A 20,235-nucleotide genomic window follows, 5' to 3' on the forward strand; every position below is an offset into this window, starting at 1 on the left:
TATTGACTTGGAAGAATATAATCTCGAAGATGGCCTTGACGACTATGAAGAACAACAAATTCTCAAAGCCTACCCCGATCTCAAACCTTTGGCCGAGATCGACCTGTTTCGAATCGTCGTTGACTTCCAATGAGAACGACCCCTGATTACATCAGCACTGAAAAATCCAATCACTCAAGATCAAAACTCAAAGCACCACCGGCATTCACAGTCAACAACCACAATAAAGTCGCCTACATTCCGTCAATTCCAGCTGACCAAAAACTCGAAAAAGTTAGCCTCGCCGACGACGGCAATGAACACTACATTGTACTTGCCACTAACATCTCGGCAAGTTTTCGAGACAAAGGCATCAATCTTCTCCGAAAGAAGAAACACTTGTTCGCTTGGAGTTATTGAGACCTTAAGGGAATTTTGCCAAAACTCAGCCTTCACACCATCACCCTTCTTCCAGACTCAAAACCAAGAAGACAAGCAGCCTACCGGATGAATCCGAATCTGATGGAACAAGTAAAGAAAGAACTCGACAAGCTTCTCTAAGTCGAGTACATCTACCCGATTCAGAATCCGATATGGCTTTCACCACTGGTGGTTGTGCCGAACAAAAATGGCAAACTTCGAATCTGCATCAACTATAAACAGCTCAATGACGCCACCAAAAAAGATGTCTTCCCAATACCATTTACCGACGAAGTTCTTGATGCAGTTGCCGGACACGAGATGTACTCCTTCCTCGATGGTTTTCTCCGGCTACAACCAAATTCACATTGCCGAAGAAGATCAGCACAAGACAGCATTCATCAGTCCATGGGGAGCCTATGCTTATTGACGAATGCCTTTTGGACTCTGCAACGCCCCATTCACCTTCCAAAGGCTCGTCACCAACACTTTCCGAGACTACCTCACTGACTTCATGAGAGTCTTCATGGACAAATTCAGCGTTTTCAGCTCAGAAGATCTACGTCTTGAATGCCTGGAGAAATGCCTCAACAAGTGAAAGGAGAACAACATAGCACTCAACCTCGACAAATGCGCTTTCTTTGTCAAATCTGGAGTACTTCTCGGCCACGTTGTCTGCAAAGACGGCATTCTCATCGACAAGGACAAAGTTGATGTCATCTCCAAACTTGAACCGCCAAAGAATCAGAAAGAACTTCGGTGCTTCCTCGGCAAAGTTGGATATCACCGACGATTCATCCACAAGTATGCTCACATCACCAAACCACTCACCGATGGACTGAAACAAGATGCCCAATGGACATGGACGTCCGAACAGCAACAAGCATTCGACAATCTCCGACTCAAAATAACAACAGCACCGATCCTTGCCAAGCCCGACTGGACACAAGAGTTCCACATTCATGTCGACACTTCCAACGTCGCCACTGGTGCAATTCTCAGCCAAACTCAACACGACAACCGAGATCAACCGATCTACTACGCCAGCCCGACTACTCAACCCAGCTGAACGAAATTACACCACCACCGAGAAAGAAGCTCTCGGCATGATCTACTCACTTCAGAAGTTCCGACACTACATACTGTCAACCAAAGTCATAATTTTCGTCGACCACAAGGCACTCCTTAACCTCATCAACAAGCCGATACTATCTGGTTGAATATCAAGATGGTTCCTTTTACTACAAGAATACAACTTCGAGATCGTCCACAAACCCGGCAAAAATCACGAGCAAGCAGATTATCTCAGCCGGATCACCACCGGCGACAAACCCAAAAGACTTACCAACGACTTACCCGACTCAAACCTATTCCGAGTTTCAATACCAACAACCTGGCTCGACAATGTCTTCAGTTACCTGAACTCAGCAAAAGTTCCAGATCAGTACACTACATCCAACCAAAAGAAGACTTTTGTTGCTAAAACCCGACGATACTCAGTCATCGGAGGCACTCTCTACAAACTAGGAATTGAAAACATTCTTTTCCAATGCATCAAGCCACCAAGCACAACTCAAATCATCAAGGAAGCTCACAATGGACCTTCCGGTGGACACTTCGCCACTGACACCACAACTCGGAAGATTCTTCAAGCCGGCCTCTGGTGGCTGACACTCTGGAATGACACTGAAGAATTCTGCAAATGCTGCGACACATGTCAAAGACACCGATTACCGCCGAAAACTCAGACTCAACAACTCAACCCAACATTCCCAATGGCACCATTTCAGAAATGGGGACTTGACTTTGTCGGACCCCAAGTCAGCACCCGTCGACAAAATCAGTACATCATCATCACCACCAATTACACTACCAAGTGGGCCGAAGCAATACCTCTCCGACATGCCACAGCGAAAGCAACAGCAACCTTCATCTACGAAAATATCATCACTTGTTTCGGCACACCACTCAAACTCGTCACCGACAGAGGCACCCACTTCATCAACCAAACAATCGAACATCTTGCCACCGAGTTCAAAATCCGACACAAAATGTTGACACCATACTATCCTCAAGGCAACGGTCAAGAAGAAGCAACGAACAAAACACTGAAGACCATCCTCAAAAAAGTCATCAACGATTTAGGCAAAGATTGGGACGACAAACTTCTTGATGTACTTTGGGCCTATCAAAATATGTATAAAGTCACCACCGACATGACGCCATTCAAACTCACCTTCGGAACAGAAGCCATCACGCCAATCAAATTCATCATCCCAAGCATGCAAGTCACCATCAAGTATAATCTCGACACCCGACATGCAGTTCAAGAAAGGCTTCAGCAACTTGAACATCTCGATGAACTCTGACTCAACACCCTCTGGACACTTCATGCCATCCAAAAACAGAGAAAAGCTCGGCACGACCGACAAGCATCCCAGCATAACATTCCCAAATACAGCGTCGACGATCATGTTCTCTGGTACCGAGGACCCATCGGCAAACTTGGATGAAAACTCCACACCAACTGGCAAGGACCTTTCAAAATCATTGAACTATACCCCAACGGCACTGCCAAAGTCAGCACACTCGCTGAAGACTTTACTGAGATCGTCAACCTTAACAAGCTTCAACCATATCACGTCGACATATTCAGCATCAGCACCTCAGCAAATTTCCGACCCAAACCGACAAACACCCCAAAACCAACAATCGACACTCACCCCAGCAGACAAACTTTAACTCAAATCAATTCGACACAACTCAACTCAACTCAACACGAACTCATCCACCAACTTCAGCAACAAACAGCAGCAAAAATCTCTAAGTCCCAAGCTACCGTTGGATCAACGCCACCTGAGCAAATATCAACACTTGAACTTGAGTTAACTTCATCAGCAATATCCACCATTGATTTGCAATCAAGCCAAATCAAACCACATCAATTTCGTCAACAAATCTCTACCATTCATCACCAGCAATCGAGTGCCACATGATCAGCCAACCAACAGTTACAGGTTTCAAGAACCCTAACGGGGTGAGCACTTCGACCACAGAAAATGAAGAGAAAGATGCCAGCTCATCCACCCCGGTGCCTCAGATACGTCATACACCATATTCCTAGGCTTCCCAGCAACGACACAACCACCTGGCTCAAGGACCATGGATTTGAGCTCCTCCACAAGGCCTTTTCAACACACCTTGATCAAAAACTAGTGAGGAAGCTGGCTGCCTCCTTCAACCCCAAGAACAGCACCATAACCGATGGCACCAACGAGATCACCCTCAGCCCAGCAAGAATCGCCTCCGTTTTCAAAATCTCCAACAAGGGACTGCTCAAATTTTCAAGAGAAGTTCCACAGCAAATCATCAAGGCCAATCGAAAAATTACCGATGAACTCACATGGGAGGACATCGAGGAGCAACATATGGATCGCCTCAAAGCCCTCCTCCTCTACTACGAGCTTCGCCCAACAGATCACACCATCGGCAAGCGCACAGCAGCAGTCTACGGAGCTCTACTCGACGGCAAACGTGTGAACGTGGCTCATCATCTCCACGAGCTCCTTCTCAAGCTTCTCGACCATGCCATCCTTGCCATACTCAACAAGAAGACCATGCGGACAGTAATATTCCCACTGCTGATCGCTCTACACCAAGCTCTTCCCAACAAACAACCGTGGACAACCCAAACAAACTCCACAGAACAAAGTGACAGCTCCGAAGAACAGTCAGAATCAGAAGGAGCAACTCCCAGCAAGAAACCGAAGCCAGCATCTCAACAATCAAGCTCAACTCACTCCAACAACACCAGCTCCAGCAACAAACACTCCAACAATTCAACTCCACTTTGCCGCCGCCTCACACACAAAACACCAGCGATTCCAGCTCCCAAACCGCTGATCCGAGAACACCTCATCATCAGCGACAATGAAGACAACTCACATCACCATCCACACTCGCCCCAGAGCCCGCATCCACTCGAATCAGCCCCAAAACCAACAACTTCTCACAAACACATCAACATTGCCAAAGGAAAATGTCAGCTGATCGCCCAGAACTCAATTTCTCCACCAGCTGAGAACAACATTCTCAATGCCCCGACCTCCTCGACACGTTCCACAAAAGAAAACATTGACTACCTTCGCCAATCACTTGAAGAACACGCAACCATGCCTCCTCCAGCAAATACCATGACCAGCATTCACAAAAATTCCACCCCTTCAACAAAATTCCAAGCGAAAAATTTCCCAACGGATAAATTAATTTCAGTGCCACATCTGGGCCGTTCATCCACCATCAAACTGAAAAGCTCATCTCCAACCACCTCAAAGAATCTGGCCCGACCACATCACCCACATCCAACGAAGCAAATTCAGCCTCCAGCAATTTCAACTCCCGGGACCAAGAACACAGCGAACCCTAGCAAGAAACACCAGGGTCACGGAGCAGGAGCAGGAGCAGCAGCCATGCCTCAGCCACAGAGTTAGGTACGCCGTGATTATGACGAGATCAGGAAGGAGTACGAAGATAAACTTCGCGACCCAAGCTACTGCACCCGCAAGTTGTTTGAAGCCCTCAATCAACGCATGCACCACGAGCAAGCAAACTACTTCCCAACACCAGCCGACATTGCACAACATCTTCTCAAGCAAGACTCCTTCATATACACCCGGGGAGCAATCAAGAAGGAATTCTATGAGCCTTTAAACCACCGGCTGGATACTCAGCTCGAAGAGATGAAGCAGATCCGCACTGACCTCTGGGACATCAGGAAGATCGTCTCCAAGCAGCCATCAACCCCATCAGTAGCTCACGAATTCACCTACAAATTCAAATATGAAGAACTCACCCGCTACCAGAAGCTCGAGGATGATCATACCGCCCTGCTGGCTGAGGTAGCCGACCTCCAGGAAGATGGGACAGATCCACCAGACAGTGTCCCTAACCACGAGCTTACACTCCCGCAGCAAAAACATCACCTCTATCGACTTGAGCAGCAACAATAACAAGTGATGGAAACTGAATGTTCGCACCGAGGATAGTGTCTAGTTCTGTCAGGGAGCAGAGTGTATCAACCAAAAACCCAGGCTCAGGGGACTCCGACCTTAAACCCAGGGCTATATCGGAGCCATAAATTAAATCATGCACAGCATATAATATATGCTAGTAGTTAGAACTGTTAGCCTTTCAAAGGGGGGAATCCGAATTATGGATCCCTATCTCCATTCCATCATTTTCTTATCAATTCACAACATTCTTTCACTTGTCCTTCTTCTCAGCCCTTGGAGATTGGGCCATTTTCTCTTTTGTTTTCTTTCTAACAATAGATTTCCAGCGAAGAGGAGTATTGACACCTCTTCAATTGCCAAGCAAGACGAGTGCTGAATATTTGTTTGCGAAGTGCTGATGCGGTGGCTAACATCACACGTCCAAGGTTTGTGACCTTTAGTTTCCTTGATTATGAATCCATTCGCTTCTTCCGCCATTCCTCTACATTTGGCATGTGCATTGCGCGCTAGGTGATCATCTTCACCCCTGCTCTTAGCTCGAGAATGGATGAGCTGGATCATCTTTCCACCGATCACTCTCGCTTTGTTTCTTTTTCGTGCGGTGTCACCACGAGAAAGGATTTCGCACTGTCACAAAGCTGCCGACCATATTGGTTGGTGTTTGTTTTGTGATGCCGATTATCACAAGCTTCTGCAGCAGCAGCTGTCACGCAATCGAATCCCGGCGTACAAGACGAACAGCTTCATGGCGGATGCGCTGCTGTTGACGATTCCAGCATTACGGATCCCTCGCAGTTCCTAAACTCGGGGCAAGGCTGCTGGATGAAAACACTCAGGCAGCAGCGACTGGACTGGAAGAAATTCCTCGGCTGAGGGAGCTGCTCGTGCTCACGCCAGAGGGGATCGGCTTGGAAGTTTTGGAAGTGACTGCAAAAGAAAAAGGAAGATCTCGAGCCACGAAACCATGAATTCCAACCAGCGATGTGACCTTATTGAACCGGGAAGCGGCAGTGCGCACTCGAGTAGCAACTTTACTTGTCCCTGGAACAGCATCCAGTTTTTTCTTCTTCGTCCTCTTGGTGGCTGCTACTGTGACCTCTCGGCCAGTGAAGAATGAAACAGGTACGCCTGTTCTTCAATCTCGATTGAATATGCCTCGCTTGGATTTGATGATCTCTGTGTTTCTTTTGAAACATCATGGTCCATGTCTGCACTCGCTTGCATGTGTGTCTGTCCAAGCACGTAACCTGATTCATACGTGATTTAAACTTTTTGTCTTTTACAGTGATGGCTAAGATTGCTAATCAGCTGGATTGGTCGTCATTGTCCAATTCCACCCCAAAAATTGCCGAACCAGAGGTAAAATAATCCTGTATTTGAAGACAATATTCTTGACATGTATGATCATGTGCTGTCAATCATCTTTGGTGATCAGGAGAAGCAAGCCCATGTTGACTACATTTATGATTTTAATCCTTGATGAAACGGCACATTAATAAGGAGGGATCATAGGCTTTAAAATTCTCATAATATACCATAATATAAATCGATTTGTCTTTGTAGTATTTTCATTATACAAATTGAAAAAAAGTTGTACAAGTAATATTTTCCAGTCTGTCTTAAAAGCCCCACAATTTCCGTGAGTAAGTTTTATTGATCAGAACAGCGACACATACGTGCCAAACAAGGAGAGATCATGTGGGAGATCACTCAGTTATTCATCTTTCATCATATGGATATAGTTTGATCATCCAAAAGGATCTAGCAGCACTGGAGAACTCCCTCGACGTTCTGGATGCAATCGTCGAGGTTGCGAGTGGAAGAGACGAGAACGCCATCCCCGCGGTTGCAACGGGCAGCCACGTTGAGCCCATTGAAGCTGATGTTGATGCATCGTGAGGCAAAGTTGGATGAGCAGTCGAGGACACCATTGCTGCTGCCCACGCAATTGTTCACATCGATGGAGGCGTTCCTCCTTTCCATATTGGATGTGCTGCAAATGGCTCTCATCACGGTCGAATTCCTGTCGAAGGTGATATCAGTGCAGGATCGAGAAAACTGGCAAGCCTGTAAGAGTAAGATATCCAAATTGTGAGCTTCTTGCGGGACAATTGAATGAGAGTTTCTTACCTGGGTGATGGAGAGGGTCGAGACCAGCATACACAGGAAGAAAACCTCGCGAAATGCCATAATGAGATAGAACAAGAAATAACCAAGAAGAAAATGAGTAAACAACTTTAACTAGAGATGAGTTGAGCTCTGGAAAGGCCTTGTTTATATAGTCCTGGCAGCAACGCTTATCTTGACGACTCAGCAAGTACATGACTCCACATTGCGGCTAGAATGCAAAATTTCTACGTCGACTACATTACTATACACGTAAATATTGAAATTTAGCTCAGTTTATGATTTTTCAACGTTCCAGCCAGCTATACACGGTGACATTTTTATGAGTTTGCGTGTTTCTTTTAATTTGCTAGACTATAAATGGGACCTTTTTGGGGCAAGACCGCTACGAAGAGACTCCAGGAGACATCGATTTCTACGTGCCCATAGATAGAATCGCGAAGATTATCCAGTGTGTCCACACTGCTGGTAGACGTAAAATCGAAAAGCACGTAAATTCCTCCAAAGATGAAGGATACTTTATCTTTGCGAGCCATTTAGAAGATACCGGAGCCTCCACGCTTGTTGCTCGGTACATGGTAGCGTCGTCGTCTACGTTTGTCACTCGCCGGTGGATGATCCTCTTTCCTTTGAGCGAAGAGATCGCGATGGAGGGATAGTTGAGATTGCTGCGTCGTCGTGTGGAATAGATGGTTTCAAGTTTGCGAAAGTGGAGACGTTTCGTATTTCCTGCCTCAATCCACACAGAAAGTCCGTGCATTCGGGCGCCTTGGCATCGTAGACGAGGCCCGGATGAGCAGCCGCGTTTGGATTGATGTGGTCTCCACCGAAGGTGCCGGAGAGCAATCCTGCGTCTTTGATCGGCTCCACAGAGTTATCAGTGAGAAAACCTGCTGCAAAACAAGAGAAAAGAATCGATTGTTTTCTTCTGGAAAGCACGTAGTGTTACCTGTAGTTACGATTGCCGAATGCGGCTGGACTCCGGTAGGCCTTGTCAGAGACATGCGGACAAGACATGGAAGTTCATAATATTGCGTATTGTTTGCGAAAGGTCTCCCACCAAGAAAAGGAAACCATAATGCGTATTGTCACTCCCATTCCTTGGTGGGAGACAAGGCTTTGAGTCCATGGGAATTTGATGTGGCTCTTCTTGGTGCGTTTTAATTTCTTTTGATACATGAACTCTTCAGGTCTCACGTCAACCAAGTCTTTCTTCTCTCCATGGCAGCCAGAGATTATTCTCAGGAACCAAAGACGAGCTAAGCACCGGATTTGCACGTTCTTGTGTAACCTCTTGCTATCACTATATGCCCGGTTTGGGCACATTGACGAGGCGATCAAGGTCCTTCACTCGATTCAGGATCCCAATGTCTTCTCTTCGAAAATCCTGTTTCGGGCTTTTGCGATGACCATTGCGTCTCTGGGGAGGAAAAAACCTTTAATTCTCTACAGGAGAGGGTGGACTACGATGGTGATCGCATATGCCCGCATTGGGCATATTTTGCGGCAAAGTTTCTCTTCACGGGCCACGGCGCAACCAGGTGAAATGCCTCTCGTCCACCGCGAGGTCTTGTTCAACGGATGCTGTCCCAGGGACAAGTCAAGTTAATCTCAGTTGCTACTCGAGTACGTACTGCCACACAGGTCACATCGCTGGTTGGAATTCATGGTTTCGTGCCTCGAGATCTTCCTTGGAGAGGAAGTTTTTCGATGAAAAGTTCATCCTGCTAAACCCCAAGACATTGTGTGAGCTCACGTTGGCGACTGAAAGTCTTGACATGAAACCACTGGTGGACTTGACCAGTTGACTCTAGCTCGATCAAAGGAAAGACGCCGAAAGAGATCCGGTCTGCCAGACGAACTAACAGAAGTAAGAAGCGAATGCTATCTCACAGGCATGGCAAGAAGCGTCTACTCGTTAAAGAAGTTTACGAATTGCTTAATTCACAGGCATGGCGAGCTTCGTGCAGATTCATGGTGGCGTGGATGAAACTGCAGCACAGCAGAGAAGAAGCCAAATTAATGTTTGATTGCTAAAAAGGATCAAATCTCATGAACAGAGTGCTAGAAGCATCAAATTCATGATCACGGGCATTCTTTTTGTATTGTGAAGAACATTGCTCTTTCAATTCGCTTAGGACCACAAACTGCAACTCAAGTCCGTCCACACGGAAGAGCCATCCAGCAGGCTGTCATCCGTCCAATTAAGTAAGATGCTTCGTTTTGGACTAATTGAGAAAACTCTCCGTTTTCCCCTTTTTTCCCAGTGGTATTTAGCTCATGTTTAAAGACATATAATGGCCCCTTGTCCGGTCCACTCTGCCCAGGTAGAACGCTTCGCACCTCTCTCCACCCTCGCAAGGTAAGTTCGTTTAAGTAGGGCTTTTCTTTGAATAAGAGAGTAGATTTGCTGGGGACAATAAAGCGAAGCTGCTTGCAACGAGCTAATCAACAGTAAAAGAAGCCAGTGATAGTCAATATGTTCAAACAATTCAAAAAATCAAAGTCCTAAACAACGGGCCAAGGAACTCTCAACGTGAAGGGAAACTCACTGATGTGGACAACGCTGTTTGAATACGAACAAAACTAATGATCATTGAAAGTGACGATACTTAGCTTCAGGTTTGAGTGTGTTTCAATTTGTTCTAATTTCTTGTCATTAAGAAGGCTGCTCAACGACGATAAGAACTCAAATGCCGTGTCACAGTGTGCCAAGATGAAAATGCTACGAGATTGGAGAGATTTTGTGTCCACGTTTTGGAGAGATGTGTTGTTGCTGCGCTCAACAAAGACCTGCGAGCTGAGAAACAACATTGCCTGTTGATCTTCAGAACTTCAATCCAGCTGAAGACGTACATGACAATGGTCCAACCTCAATGAAAACAACGATCATTGAAACTCTGAAGGCATGCAATGTGTACAGGAAGCACAGTGATCATAGCGTGAATTTACAAGAAAAGACGCTCAGATCAACTCGTATACTGTTTGCTCTAACTAAGATGTTTGCTGTTCAACGAGATGGACATCGAAGTTTAACAGGTTCGTGAACTGTTTGTTCTAACCAAAATGTTTATTCAACGAACTGGACAAAGCCCAAAAAAACACTAGAACCTTCCAGGTCTATGTTCTCTTTAGTTTTCTTTATGGTTTCTTTAACTTCCTTTTGTTTTTGCAATGCCATGAGATTGTAACGGTGCCATAGAACAATGTTAGATGGAAGTTTACAACCCTGTGGTTTCCTTGAAATACGTTGCAAGTAGTTGTGTCAAAAAACACCAAAGTAGCTTGTGAGCTTCCCAGCGTCTGGGCGCTGTGGCAGCTACTCAAGAGCTCGTTAAACTTCTTGTAGCTGTCCGAGCTTGAAGACCTCGGGCTCGTCACTTCCAAAACTTAGCTCAGAGGCTTCCAGGGCTGAGCATGAGCGATGAACAAGATCAAAGCTGAGATAGGAGGGGGTACTCATCTTCGCCTTGAATCTGCAGGGCCTTCTCTACTTCCGGCTTTTCCAAACAGGTCACCGTGCTCTGCCTCGGAGGTTGATGGGCTCGAGTCGCAACCAGCCATCGATCCCGAGATCCGCCACAACGGGAACGCGACATCGACATGCATTCTGGAGGGATGGCAAAGAGCTATGGGAAGCATTGGCGAGTTTTCGCAGAAATCTCCTGCTGTGGTCTTTTTTATGTACGAGCTCGAACAAGGGAGCAATACAACCAGATCCAAAACCAAATTCCACTAAATGGATATTTCCTCTAATGTTTTGGACAGAAACAAACAAGGAAAAGAAGTTGTGCAAACATACATTGGAACCATAGTCTTCGCTCCCACGCCACCGCTATAGTCTCCAGGGATCCAATCGACATCACAGGTTTGGGAGGGCGATGACGGCTATGGTCTCCATCTGGAGATGGTGATGGAGTGGCAATGGGATCCCATCGATCCTCGCATGGATTCAATTTCCTGCAGCTCCATCCCCCAATAAGGTAGAGCTTGCTGCCCAGAGCCTGGCACACGAATCCCCGTGCCTTTTGGGTATCAAAACCTCTTATCGTCCAAGCCCTGTGCGGTGTCTGGCAAATAGTCCATGGGCGATGACCAACTGCGAAAGGAGCAGCCTGCGAGGATGTGGCAATCACAGGGAAGCGCGCCGGATCGACCGGGAATGCACATTCTTGTGTAACCTCTTGCTATCACTATATACCCGATTTGGGCATATTGGCGAGGCGATCAAGGTGTTTCACTCGATCCAGAATTCCAATCTCTTCTCCTTGAAAATCCTGTTAGGGGCATTTTGCGATGACAATCACGTTTCTGAGGATAGAAAAACCTTTGATTCTCTGCAGGAGAGGGACGTGCTGACCTGGACTATGATGGTGATCGCATATGCCCCCATTGGGCATCTTTCGCGGAAAAGTCACGGGCCGCGCGCAACCAGGTGGAATGCCTCTCGTCCACCGCGAGGTCTTGCTCAATGGATGCTGTCCCAGGGACAAGTAAAGTTGCTACTCGAGTACGCACTGCCGCTTCCCGGTCCGATAAGGTCACATTGCTGGTTGGAATTCATGGTTTCGTGGCTCGAGATCTTCCTTTTTCTTCTTTCAAAACTTCCAAACCGATCCCCTCTGGCGTGAGCACGAGCAGCTCCCTCGGCCGAGGAATTTCTTCCAGTCCAGTTGCTGCTGCCTGAGTGTTTTCATCCAGCAGCCTTGCCCCGATTTCAGGAACCGCGAGGGATCCGTAATGCTGGAATCGTCGACAGCAGCGCATCCGCCATGAAGCTGTTCGTCTTGTACGCCGGGATTCGATTGCGTGACAGCTGCTGCCGCAGAAGCTTGTGATAATCGGCATCACAAAACAAACACCAACCAATATCGTCGGCGGCTTTGTGATAGTGCGAAATCCTTTCTCGTGGCGACACCGCACGAAAAAGAAACAAAGCGAGAGTGATCGGTGGAAAGATGATCCAGCTCATCCATTCTCGAGCTACGAGCAGGGGTGAAGACGATCACCTAGCGCGCAATGCACACGCCAAATGTAGAGGAATGGCGGAAGAAGCGAATGGATTCATAATCGCGCGCGTCAGAAACCAGGAAACTGAAGGTCAGGAACCTTGGACGTGTGACGTTAGACACAGCATCAGCACTTCGCAAACAAATATTCAGCACTCGTCTCGCTTGTCCTTTCCCTTTTCCCAGAGTGCTAACTTTCACAACCGTTCCATCCAAAGCTTCTCCCACTTTTCTCTCCCAGCCAAATCTGCAAATGCTACCAAAAACCTCGAGTGCTAGCTCACTCTCCACGTTTGCAACGTATCCGAGCACTAGAACAGTCCACGAGATGACACTGTGCCGGGAGCTGGTGTCGAAAACCATGCGTGCTTCCACCATTCTTCCACAGTATGCGTACATTTCCACCAGCGAGCTCGCTACGTGATCATCTTTGCCACTTCTCTTAGCTCAAGGGTGGATTCTCATGCCTTGTTCCAGAGCTTCCAGCTTGATCATCTTCCCACCGATGAGTCTCACTTCTTCTCTGATCGCTAGAGCAGAGCAAGCCTCGATCGCTGCGAAGAATGTCCCGGAATCCGGTCCGCAACCCTGGCTTTCCATCCATGACAAGCCTTCCAGAGCACGAGATTCTTCGCCATTCTCAAGATGAAAGCGTTCCAGGCCACTACATTGTGGCAAGGCATCCTGTCAAACACCTTCCTCGCCTCAACCAGGCTGCCACACCTCCCATACATGCCGATCAAGCTGCAAGAAACGTAGGATCGTGGAGCACCCTTCCCCTCTCTAAATCCTTGGAGCTCCCGCAGGATTTCAACCCCAAAAGGAGCTCCGCTGAGCAGCCTGTGCTGTGACCCAGGCATTGTCCCAGTACGGGTCGAAGGGAATGCATCCATCCATCGAGCGCCAAAAGAATCTTTGTCGAAGAACCCTAAAATTCAGAAGAGCCCTAAAAACTGTCAACTGTCTCTAGCGAAGGACTCGCTTGACATAAACGGCTCGCAAAGATACCGCTAGCTCCCACCGATACGATAACACCGTCCGGAGCCTCCACGCTTGCTCGGTACGTGGTAGCGTCGTCGTCTACGTTTGTCACTCGCCAGTGGATGATCCTCTTTCCTTTGAGCGAAGAGATCGCGATGGAGGGATAGTTGAGATTGCTGGAAGCCATGCGTCGTCGTGTGGAACAGATGGTTTCAAGTTCGCGAAAGTGGAGACGTTTCGTATTTCCTGCCTCAATCCACACAGGAAGTCTGTGAATTCGGGCACCTTGGCATCGTAGACGAGGCTTGGATTGATGTGGTCTCCACCGAAGGTGCCGGAGAGCAATGCTGCGTCTTTGATTGGCTCCCCAGAGTTATCAGTGACAAAACCTGTTGCAAAACAAGAGAAATGAATCGATTGTTTTCTTCTGGAAAGAACATAGTGTTACCTGTAGTTACGATTGCCGAATTGATAGCGGCTGGACTCCATTCGGGACGGTATGCCTTGAGCAGTGCAACGATCTCAGAGACATGCGGACAAGACATGGAAGTTCATAATACAATATTTGCGTGTTGTTTGCGAAAGCGAGGTGGAGTTGCTGTGGGAGCATTATATGTGCCTGGTGGATCTGCTGGCTGGGGACGCTGCGGCTGGCTCCAGGACGCCGAGGAGCTCGTGGAGAGGATGCCGTTCGAGCAGTGCGTCACGGGCTGGATGACGCTGCTGAGCAGGTGCCGGATGCATGGCGACGTGGAGCGGGCGGAGCGCGCCGCGGAGATGGTGGGTGAGCTCGAGCCGGCGCGCAGTCCATCTTCATGCTTGGAGCTCTCGAGAGAAGGACTGGGACATGATGAGCTTGATCAAGCGACACCTCCAGTGAGGTGACGAGTTTCTTCTTTCTTCGACGAGGATTATTTTAAAGCTTCCTTTTGTGGCATCGAGAAATCAGCCACTTAGTTGCTGGGATGGAATGCTGCTCTGGGAGGCGAGATCTCGATGACCAACAAGACGAGGAGGAGGGAAATTTTTGCGGCTCGGTCATCAAATGCATCGCCCAAGTCAGGCAATCAGGCACTGTGCTGTTCGAAGAGCTCTCCAACTTACACTCAAGGGTTTGAGAGCCGGAGCAGCGCAGACGAGGTAACTCTTCCAGAGCTCGAGCGAGAGCTTGACATTGCTTGTTTGTGCTGTTCCAGGTGAGAAGGGAGATCTTGAGCTGGTATGATCTGGGACTCACTTACAACTCGAGCGCCACGGTCGATCACGTCATCCGAAACGATCCCTCGCTCCTCCTCATGGTGGGCGATCTCACATACTCGGATCAATACATCACCAATGGCACTGGATCGCCCTGCTTTAGCTGTGCACTTCCAGACGCGCCAATCCGGGAGACTTATCATCCCCACTGGGATCACTAGGGGAGGTGAGAGAGAGAGAAAGACTATAAATCCGCAATCCAATCCCTGATTTCCTTGCTCCCAGATTCATGGAGGAGGTGCCAACCACGAGATCGAGCCCCAGGCATTGGGCAAAACATACAAGGCCAGATTCTCGGTGCCTCCTGGATCGAATTCCAGCCTTTAGTTCTCGTTCGATGTCGGCGGCATCCACTTCCTGATGCTGGGAGGATCGCGTCAACAGGCTCCTCACGCCCTGGATCGTGGCATCCGCCGTGGTACAATAGCTACAGCTCCCACTACCGCGAGGTCGAGTGCATGCGTCTCGAAATGGAGGAGCTTCTCTACAATGCCGGCGTCGACATTGTCTTCAATGGCCATGTAAATCCCTCTCTCTTCTCGATCTCGACAGGAATCCTCGGTGTTCTTCCAGGTCCATGCCTTAGAACGAGAGTGGACACGGAGGACGCTGACGATCGCCCCAAGCCTGAGGACAACGTACCCCAATTCGGTGGAGTTTGTGCTCAAAACTTCGGCTCTGAGCCAGCGGCGAATCAATTCTGCTGGGGCAGGCAGCCGGAATGGAGCGCGCTGCGAGATGGAAGCTTTGGTCACGGCCTATTGGAGGTAACCTCGAGAGTTCAACCTCTTGATTTTGCTCTTTTTCTCTTTAGGTGAAGAACAATACCCATGCCCTGTGGACGTGGTACCGCAACCAAGATGTGTATGGTGATAGTCACCTTGGAGACATTGTGAAATCACCGCAGTGCCGGAACTATCCTGCTTTCCAAGCTGACGAAAGATCGGGTGGAAACAGTGGAAGTCCCTCCAGGATCTTGGGAGCTCTAGCCATTTTGATGGCAACGCTTCTAGAATTTTGAAAGTGCAGAAGTTAATAAACATTAGCATATGAAAAGAATTATCGCGAGTGAATTCCAGTACAATTGGAGAGGGAAAAGCTAACTGGAAGTCTGGTTTCCAGCCATCCAGTCAAAACTGCCGCTTTGCATGTCGACGTGGCGGTTCTTCAGTGGTTGACATTTTCTCGGCAGCATATATACGATATCAACACAAACGCTGATCATATCATCGGTCTCTCTTTGATAGATTTTCTTTGCAAGAGGAACTCTAGATCATGTCTCGCGCACTAAGTTTTTTCTTCTTCTTCCTCTTGGTGGCTGCTACTGTGACCTCTCGGCCAGTGAAGAATGAAACAGGTACGCCTGTTCTTCAATCTCGATTGAATATGCCTCGCTTGGATTTGATGATCTCTGTGTTTCTTTTGAAACATCATGGTCCATGTCTGCACTCGCTTGCATGTGTGTCTGTCCAAGCACGTAACCTGATTCATACGTGATTTAAACTTTTTGTCTTTTACAGTGATGGCTAAGATTGCTAATCAGCTGGATTGGTCGTCATTGTCCAATTCCACCCCAAAAATTGCCGAACCAGAGGTAAAATAATCCTGTATTTGAAGACAATATTCTTGACATGTATGATCATGTGCTGTCAATCATCTTTGGTGATCAGGAGAAGCAAGCCCATGTTGACTACATTTATGATTTTAATCCTTGATGAAACGGCACATTAATAAGGAGGGATCATAGGCTTTAAAATTCTCATAATATACCTTTAATATAAATCGATTTGTCTTTGTAGTATTTTCATTATACAAATTGAAAAAAAGTTGTACAAGTAATATTTTCCAGTCTGTCTTAAAAGCCCCACAACTTCCGTGAGTAAGTTTTATTGATCAGAACAGCGACACATACGTGCCAAACAAGGAGAGATCATGTGGGAGATCACTCAGTTATTCATCTTTCATCATATGGATATAGTTTGATCATCCAAAAGGATCTAGCAGCACTGGAGAACTCCCTCGACGTTCTGGATGCAATCGTCGAGGTTGCGAGTGGAAGAGACGAGAACGCCATCCCCGCGGTTGCAACGGGCAGCCACGTTGAGCCCATTGAAGCTGATGTTGATGCATCGTGAGGCAAAGTTGGATGAGCAGTCGAGGACACCATTGCTGCTGCCCACGCAATTGTTCACATCGATGGAGGCGTTCCTCCTTTCCATATTGGATGTGCTGCAAATGGCTCTCATCACGGTCGAATTCCTGTCGAAGGTGATATCAGTGCAGGATCGAGAAAACTGGCAAGCCTGTAAGAGTAAGATATCCAAATTGTGAGCTTCTTGCGGGACAATCGAATGAGAGTTTCTTACCTGGGTGATGGAGAGGGTCGAGACCAGCATACACAGGAAGAAAACCTCGCGAAATGCCATAATGAGATAGAACAAGAAATAACCAAGAAGAAAATGAGTAAACAACTTTAACTAGAGATGAGTTGAGCTCTGGAAAGGCCTTGTTTATATAGTCCTGGGAGCGACGCTTATCTTGACGATTCAGCTAGTACATGACTCCACATTGCGGCTAGAATGCAAAATTTCTACGTGGACTACATTACTATACACGTAAATATTGAAATTTAGCTCAGTTTATGATTTTTCAACGGTGACATTTTTAGGAGTTTGCGTGTTTCGTTTAATTTGCTAGATTATAAATGGGATCGAAACTTAGACACCCTTTTTGGGGCAAGACCGCTCGAGACATCGATCTCTACGTGCCCATAGATAGAATCGCGAAGATTATCCAGTGTGTCCAGCTGGTAGACGTAAAATCGAAAAGCACATAAATTCCTCCAAAGACGAAGGATACTTTATCTTTGCGAGCCATTTAGAAGATACCGGAGCCTCCACGCTTGTTGCTCGGTACGTGGTAGCGTCGTCGTCTACGTTTGTCACTCGCCGGTGGATGATCCTCTTTCCTTTGAGCAAAGAGATCGCGATGGAGGGATAGTTGAGATTGCTGCGTTGTCGTGTGGAATAGATGGTTTCAAGTTTGCGAAAGTGGAGACGTTTCGTATTTCCTGCCTCAATCCACACAGAAAGTCCGTGAATTCGGGCACCTTGGCATCGTAGACGAGGCTTGGATGAGCAGCCGCGTTTGGATTGATGTGGTCTCCACCGAAGGTGCCGGAGAGCAATCCTGCGTCTTTGATCGGCTCCACAGAGTTATCAGTGACAAAACCTGCTGCAAAACAAGAGAAAAGAATTGATTGTTTTCTTCCACGTAGTGTTACCTGTCGTTATGATTGCCGAATTGATAGCGGCTGGACTCAGGTATGCCTTCTCAGAGACATGCAGCCAAGACATGGAAGTTCATAATATTGCGTATTGTTTGCGAAAGATCTCCCACCAAGAAAAGAAAACCATAATGCGTATTGTCACTCCCATTCCTTGGTGGGAGACAAGGCTTTGAGTCCATGGGAATTTGATGTGGCTCTTCTTGGTGCGTTTTATACACAAACTCTTCAGGTCTCACGTCAACCAAGTCTTTCTTCTCTCTATGGCAGCCAGAGATTATTCTCAGGAACCAAAGACGAGCTAAGCTCCGGCAGTGCACATTCTTATGTAACCTCTTGCTATCACTACATGCCCGGTTTGGGCACATTGACGAGGCGATCAAGGTCCTTCACTCGATTCAGGATCCCAATGTCTTCTCTTCGAAAATCCTGTTACGGGCCTTTTGCGATGACAATTGCGTTTCTGGGGAGGGAAAAACCTTTGATTCTTTACAGGAGAGGGTGGACTACGATGGTGATCGCATATGCCCGCATTGGGCATATTTTGCGGCAAAGTTTCTCTTCACGGGCCAAAATGCCTCTCGTCCACCGCGAGGTCTTGTTCAACGGATGCTGTCCCAGGGACAAGTCAAATTAATCTCAGTTGCTACTCGAGTACGTACTGCCGCACAGGTCACGTCGCTGGTTGGAATTCATGGTTTCGTGCCTCGAGATCTTCCTTGGAGAGGAAGTTTTTCGATGAAAAGTTCATCCTGCTAAACCCCAAGACGTTGGAGCTCACGTTGGCGACTGAAAGTCTTGACATGAAACCACTGGTGGACTTGACCAGTTGACTCTAGCTCGATCAAAGGAAAGACACCGAAAGAGATCTGGACTGCCAGACGAACTAACAGAAGTAAGAAGCGAATGCTATCTCACAGGCATGGCAAGAAGCGTCTACTCGTTAAAGAAGTTTACGAATTGCTTAATTCCTGCTCGGCAGTGGACAAGGGCTCACGAGCTTCGTGCAGATTCATGGTGGCGTGGATGAAACTGCAGCACAGCACGAGGAGAAGCCAAAATAATGTTTGATTGCTAAAAAGGATCAAATCTCAAAAACACAATGCTAGAAGCATCAAATTCATGATCACGGGCATTCTTTTTGTATTGTGAAGAACATTGCTCTTTCAATTTGCTTAGGACCACAAACTGCAACTCAAGTCCGTCCACACGGAAGAGCCATCCAGCAGGCTGTCATCCGTCCAATTAAGTAGCTGGTAAGATGCTTCGTTTTGGACTAATTGAGAAAACTCTCCGTTTTCCCCTTTTTTCCCAGTGGTATTTAGGTCATGTTTAAGGTTCATCGTTGAAAGAACCTAAACGAACTTGGTGGAGAGAGGTGCGAAGCGTTCTACCTGGGCAGAGTGGACCGGACCGGCCAAGGGGCCAACCCAATTATGAGGGCTTTTCTTTGCGTTAGCAATAAGAGAGTAGATTTGCTGGGGACAAGAAAGCGAAGCTGCTTGCAACGAGCTAATCAACAATAAAAGAAGCCAGTGATAGTCAATATGTTCAAACAATTCAAAAAATCAAAGTCCTAAACAACGGGCCAAGGAACTCTCAACGTGAAGGGAAACTCACTGATGTGGACAACGCTGTGTGAATACGAACAAAACTAATGATCATTGAAAGTGAAGATACTTAGCTTCAGGTTTGAGTGTGTTTCAATTTGTTCTAATTTCTTGTCATTAAGAAGGCTGCTCAACGACGATAAGAACTCAAATGCTGCCCGATTTGGCCATATTGTCAAGGTGTTTCGATCCAGAATTCCAATGTCTTCTCCTTGAAAATCCTGTTAGGGGCCTTTTGCGATGATAGTCGCGTTTCTGAGGAGAGAAAAACCTTTTATTCTCTGAAGGAGAGGGACGTGGTGACCTGGACTACGATGGTGATCGCATATGCCCGCATTGGGCATCTTTCGCGGAAAAGTTTCTCTTCACGGGCCGCGCGCAACCAGGTGGAATGCCTCTCGTCCACCGCAAGGTCTTGCTCAATGGATGCTGTTCCAGGGACAAGTAAAGTTGCTACTCGAGTGCGCACTGCCGCTTCCCGGTTCAATAAGGTCACATCGCTGGTTGGAATTCATGGTTTCGTGGCTCGAGATTTTCCTTTTTCTTTTGCAGTC

At 47.4% G+C, this 20,235-nt stretch overlaps 2 protein-coding genes and 1 pseudogene across 2 annotated transcripts; 1 reads left to right on the plus strand and 2 right to left on the minus strand.

Annotated features, from left to right (window-relative positions):
* Nucleotides 1-7,045: 7,045 nt before the first annotated feature.
* On the minus strand, nucleotides 7,046-7,640 carry LOC9635640. Its single transcript, XM_002982153.2, has 2 exons — nucleotides 7,542-7,640; nucleotides 7,046-7,478 (listed from the first exon to the last, which is right to left on the minus strand). Exons 1-2 carry the CDS (start codon nucleotides 7,599-7,601, stop codon nucleotides 7,173-7,175), a joined length of 366 nt encoding a protein of 121 aa, XP_002982199.1. The 5' UTR covers nucleotides 7,602-7,640; the 3' UTR covers nucleotides 7,046-7,172.
* Nucleotides 7,641-14,552: 6,912 nt separating this feature from the next.
* On the plus strand, nucleotides 14,553-15,774 carry LOC9635643 (annotated as a pseudogene).
* Nucleotides 15,775-16,636: 862 nt separating this feature from the next.
* Nucleotides 16,637-17,250, minus strand: LOC9635229. The gene is made up of 2 exons (XM_002982156.2): nucleotides 17,152-17,250; nucleotides 16,637-17,088 (listed from the first exon to the last, which is right to left on the minus strand). Exons 1-2 carry the CDS (start codon nucleotides 17,209-17,211, stop codon nucleotides 16,783-16,785), a joined length of 366 nt encoding a protein of 121 aa, XP_002982202.1. The 5' UTR covers nucleotides 17,212-17,250; the 3' UTR covers nucleotides 16,637-16,782.
* Between the last annotated feature and the right edge of the window lie 2,985 nt (nucleotides 17,251-20,235).

The sequence above is a fragment of the Selaginella moellendorffii genome, unplaced genomic scaffold (genome assembly GCF_000143415.4).
Source record: "Selaginella moellendorffii unplaced genomic scaffold, v1.0 SELMOscaffold_52, whole genome shotgun sequence".
NCBI classification, from domain to species: domain Eukaryota; kingdom Viridiplantae; phylum Streptophyta; class Lycopodiopsida; order Selaginellales; family Selaginellaceae; genus Selaginella; species Selaginella moellendorffii.

Excerpts from the sequence above, each read along its gene's own strand:
- LOC9635640 (XM_002982153.2), bottom strand. The coding sequence starts at position 7,601 with ATGGCATTTCGCGAGGTTTTCTTCCTGTGTATGCTGGTCTCGACCCTC. Across the intron at positions 7,479-7,541 it reads CGACCCTCTCCATCACCCAG|GCTTGCCAGTTTTCTCGATC; the intron begins GTAAGAAACTCT and ends TTACTCTTACAG.
- LOC9635229 (XM_002982156.2), bottom strand. The coding sequence starts at position 17,211 with ATGGCATTTCGCGAGGTTTTCTTCCTGTGTATGCTGGTCTCGACCCTC. Across the intron at positions 17,089-17,151 it reads CGACCCTCTCCATCACCCAG|GCTTGCCAGTTTTCTCGATC; the intron begins GTAAGAAACTCT and ends TTACTCTTACAG.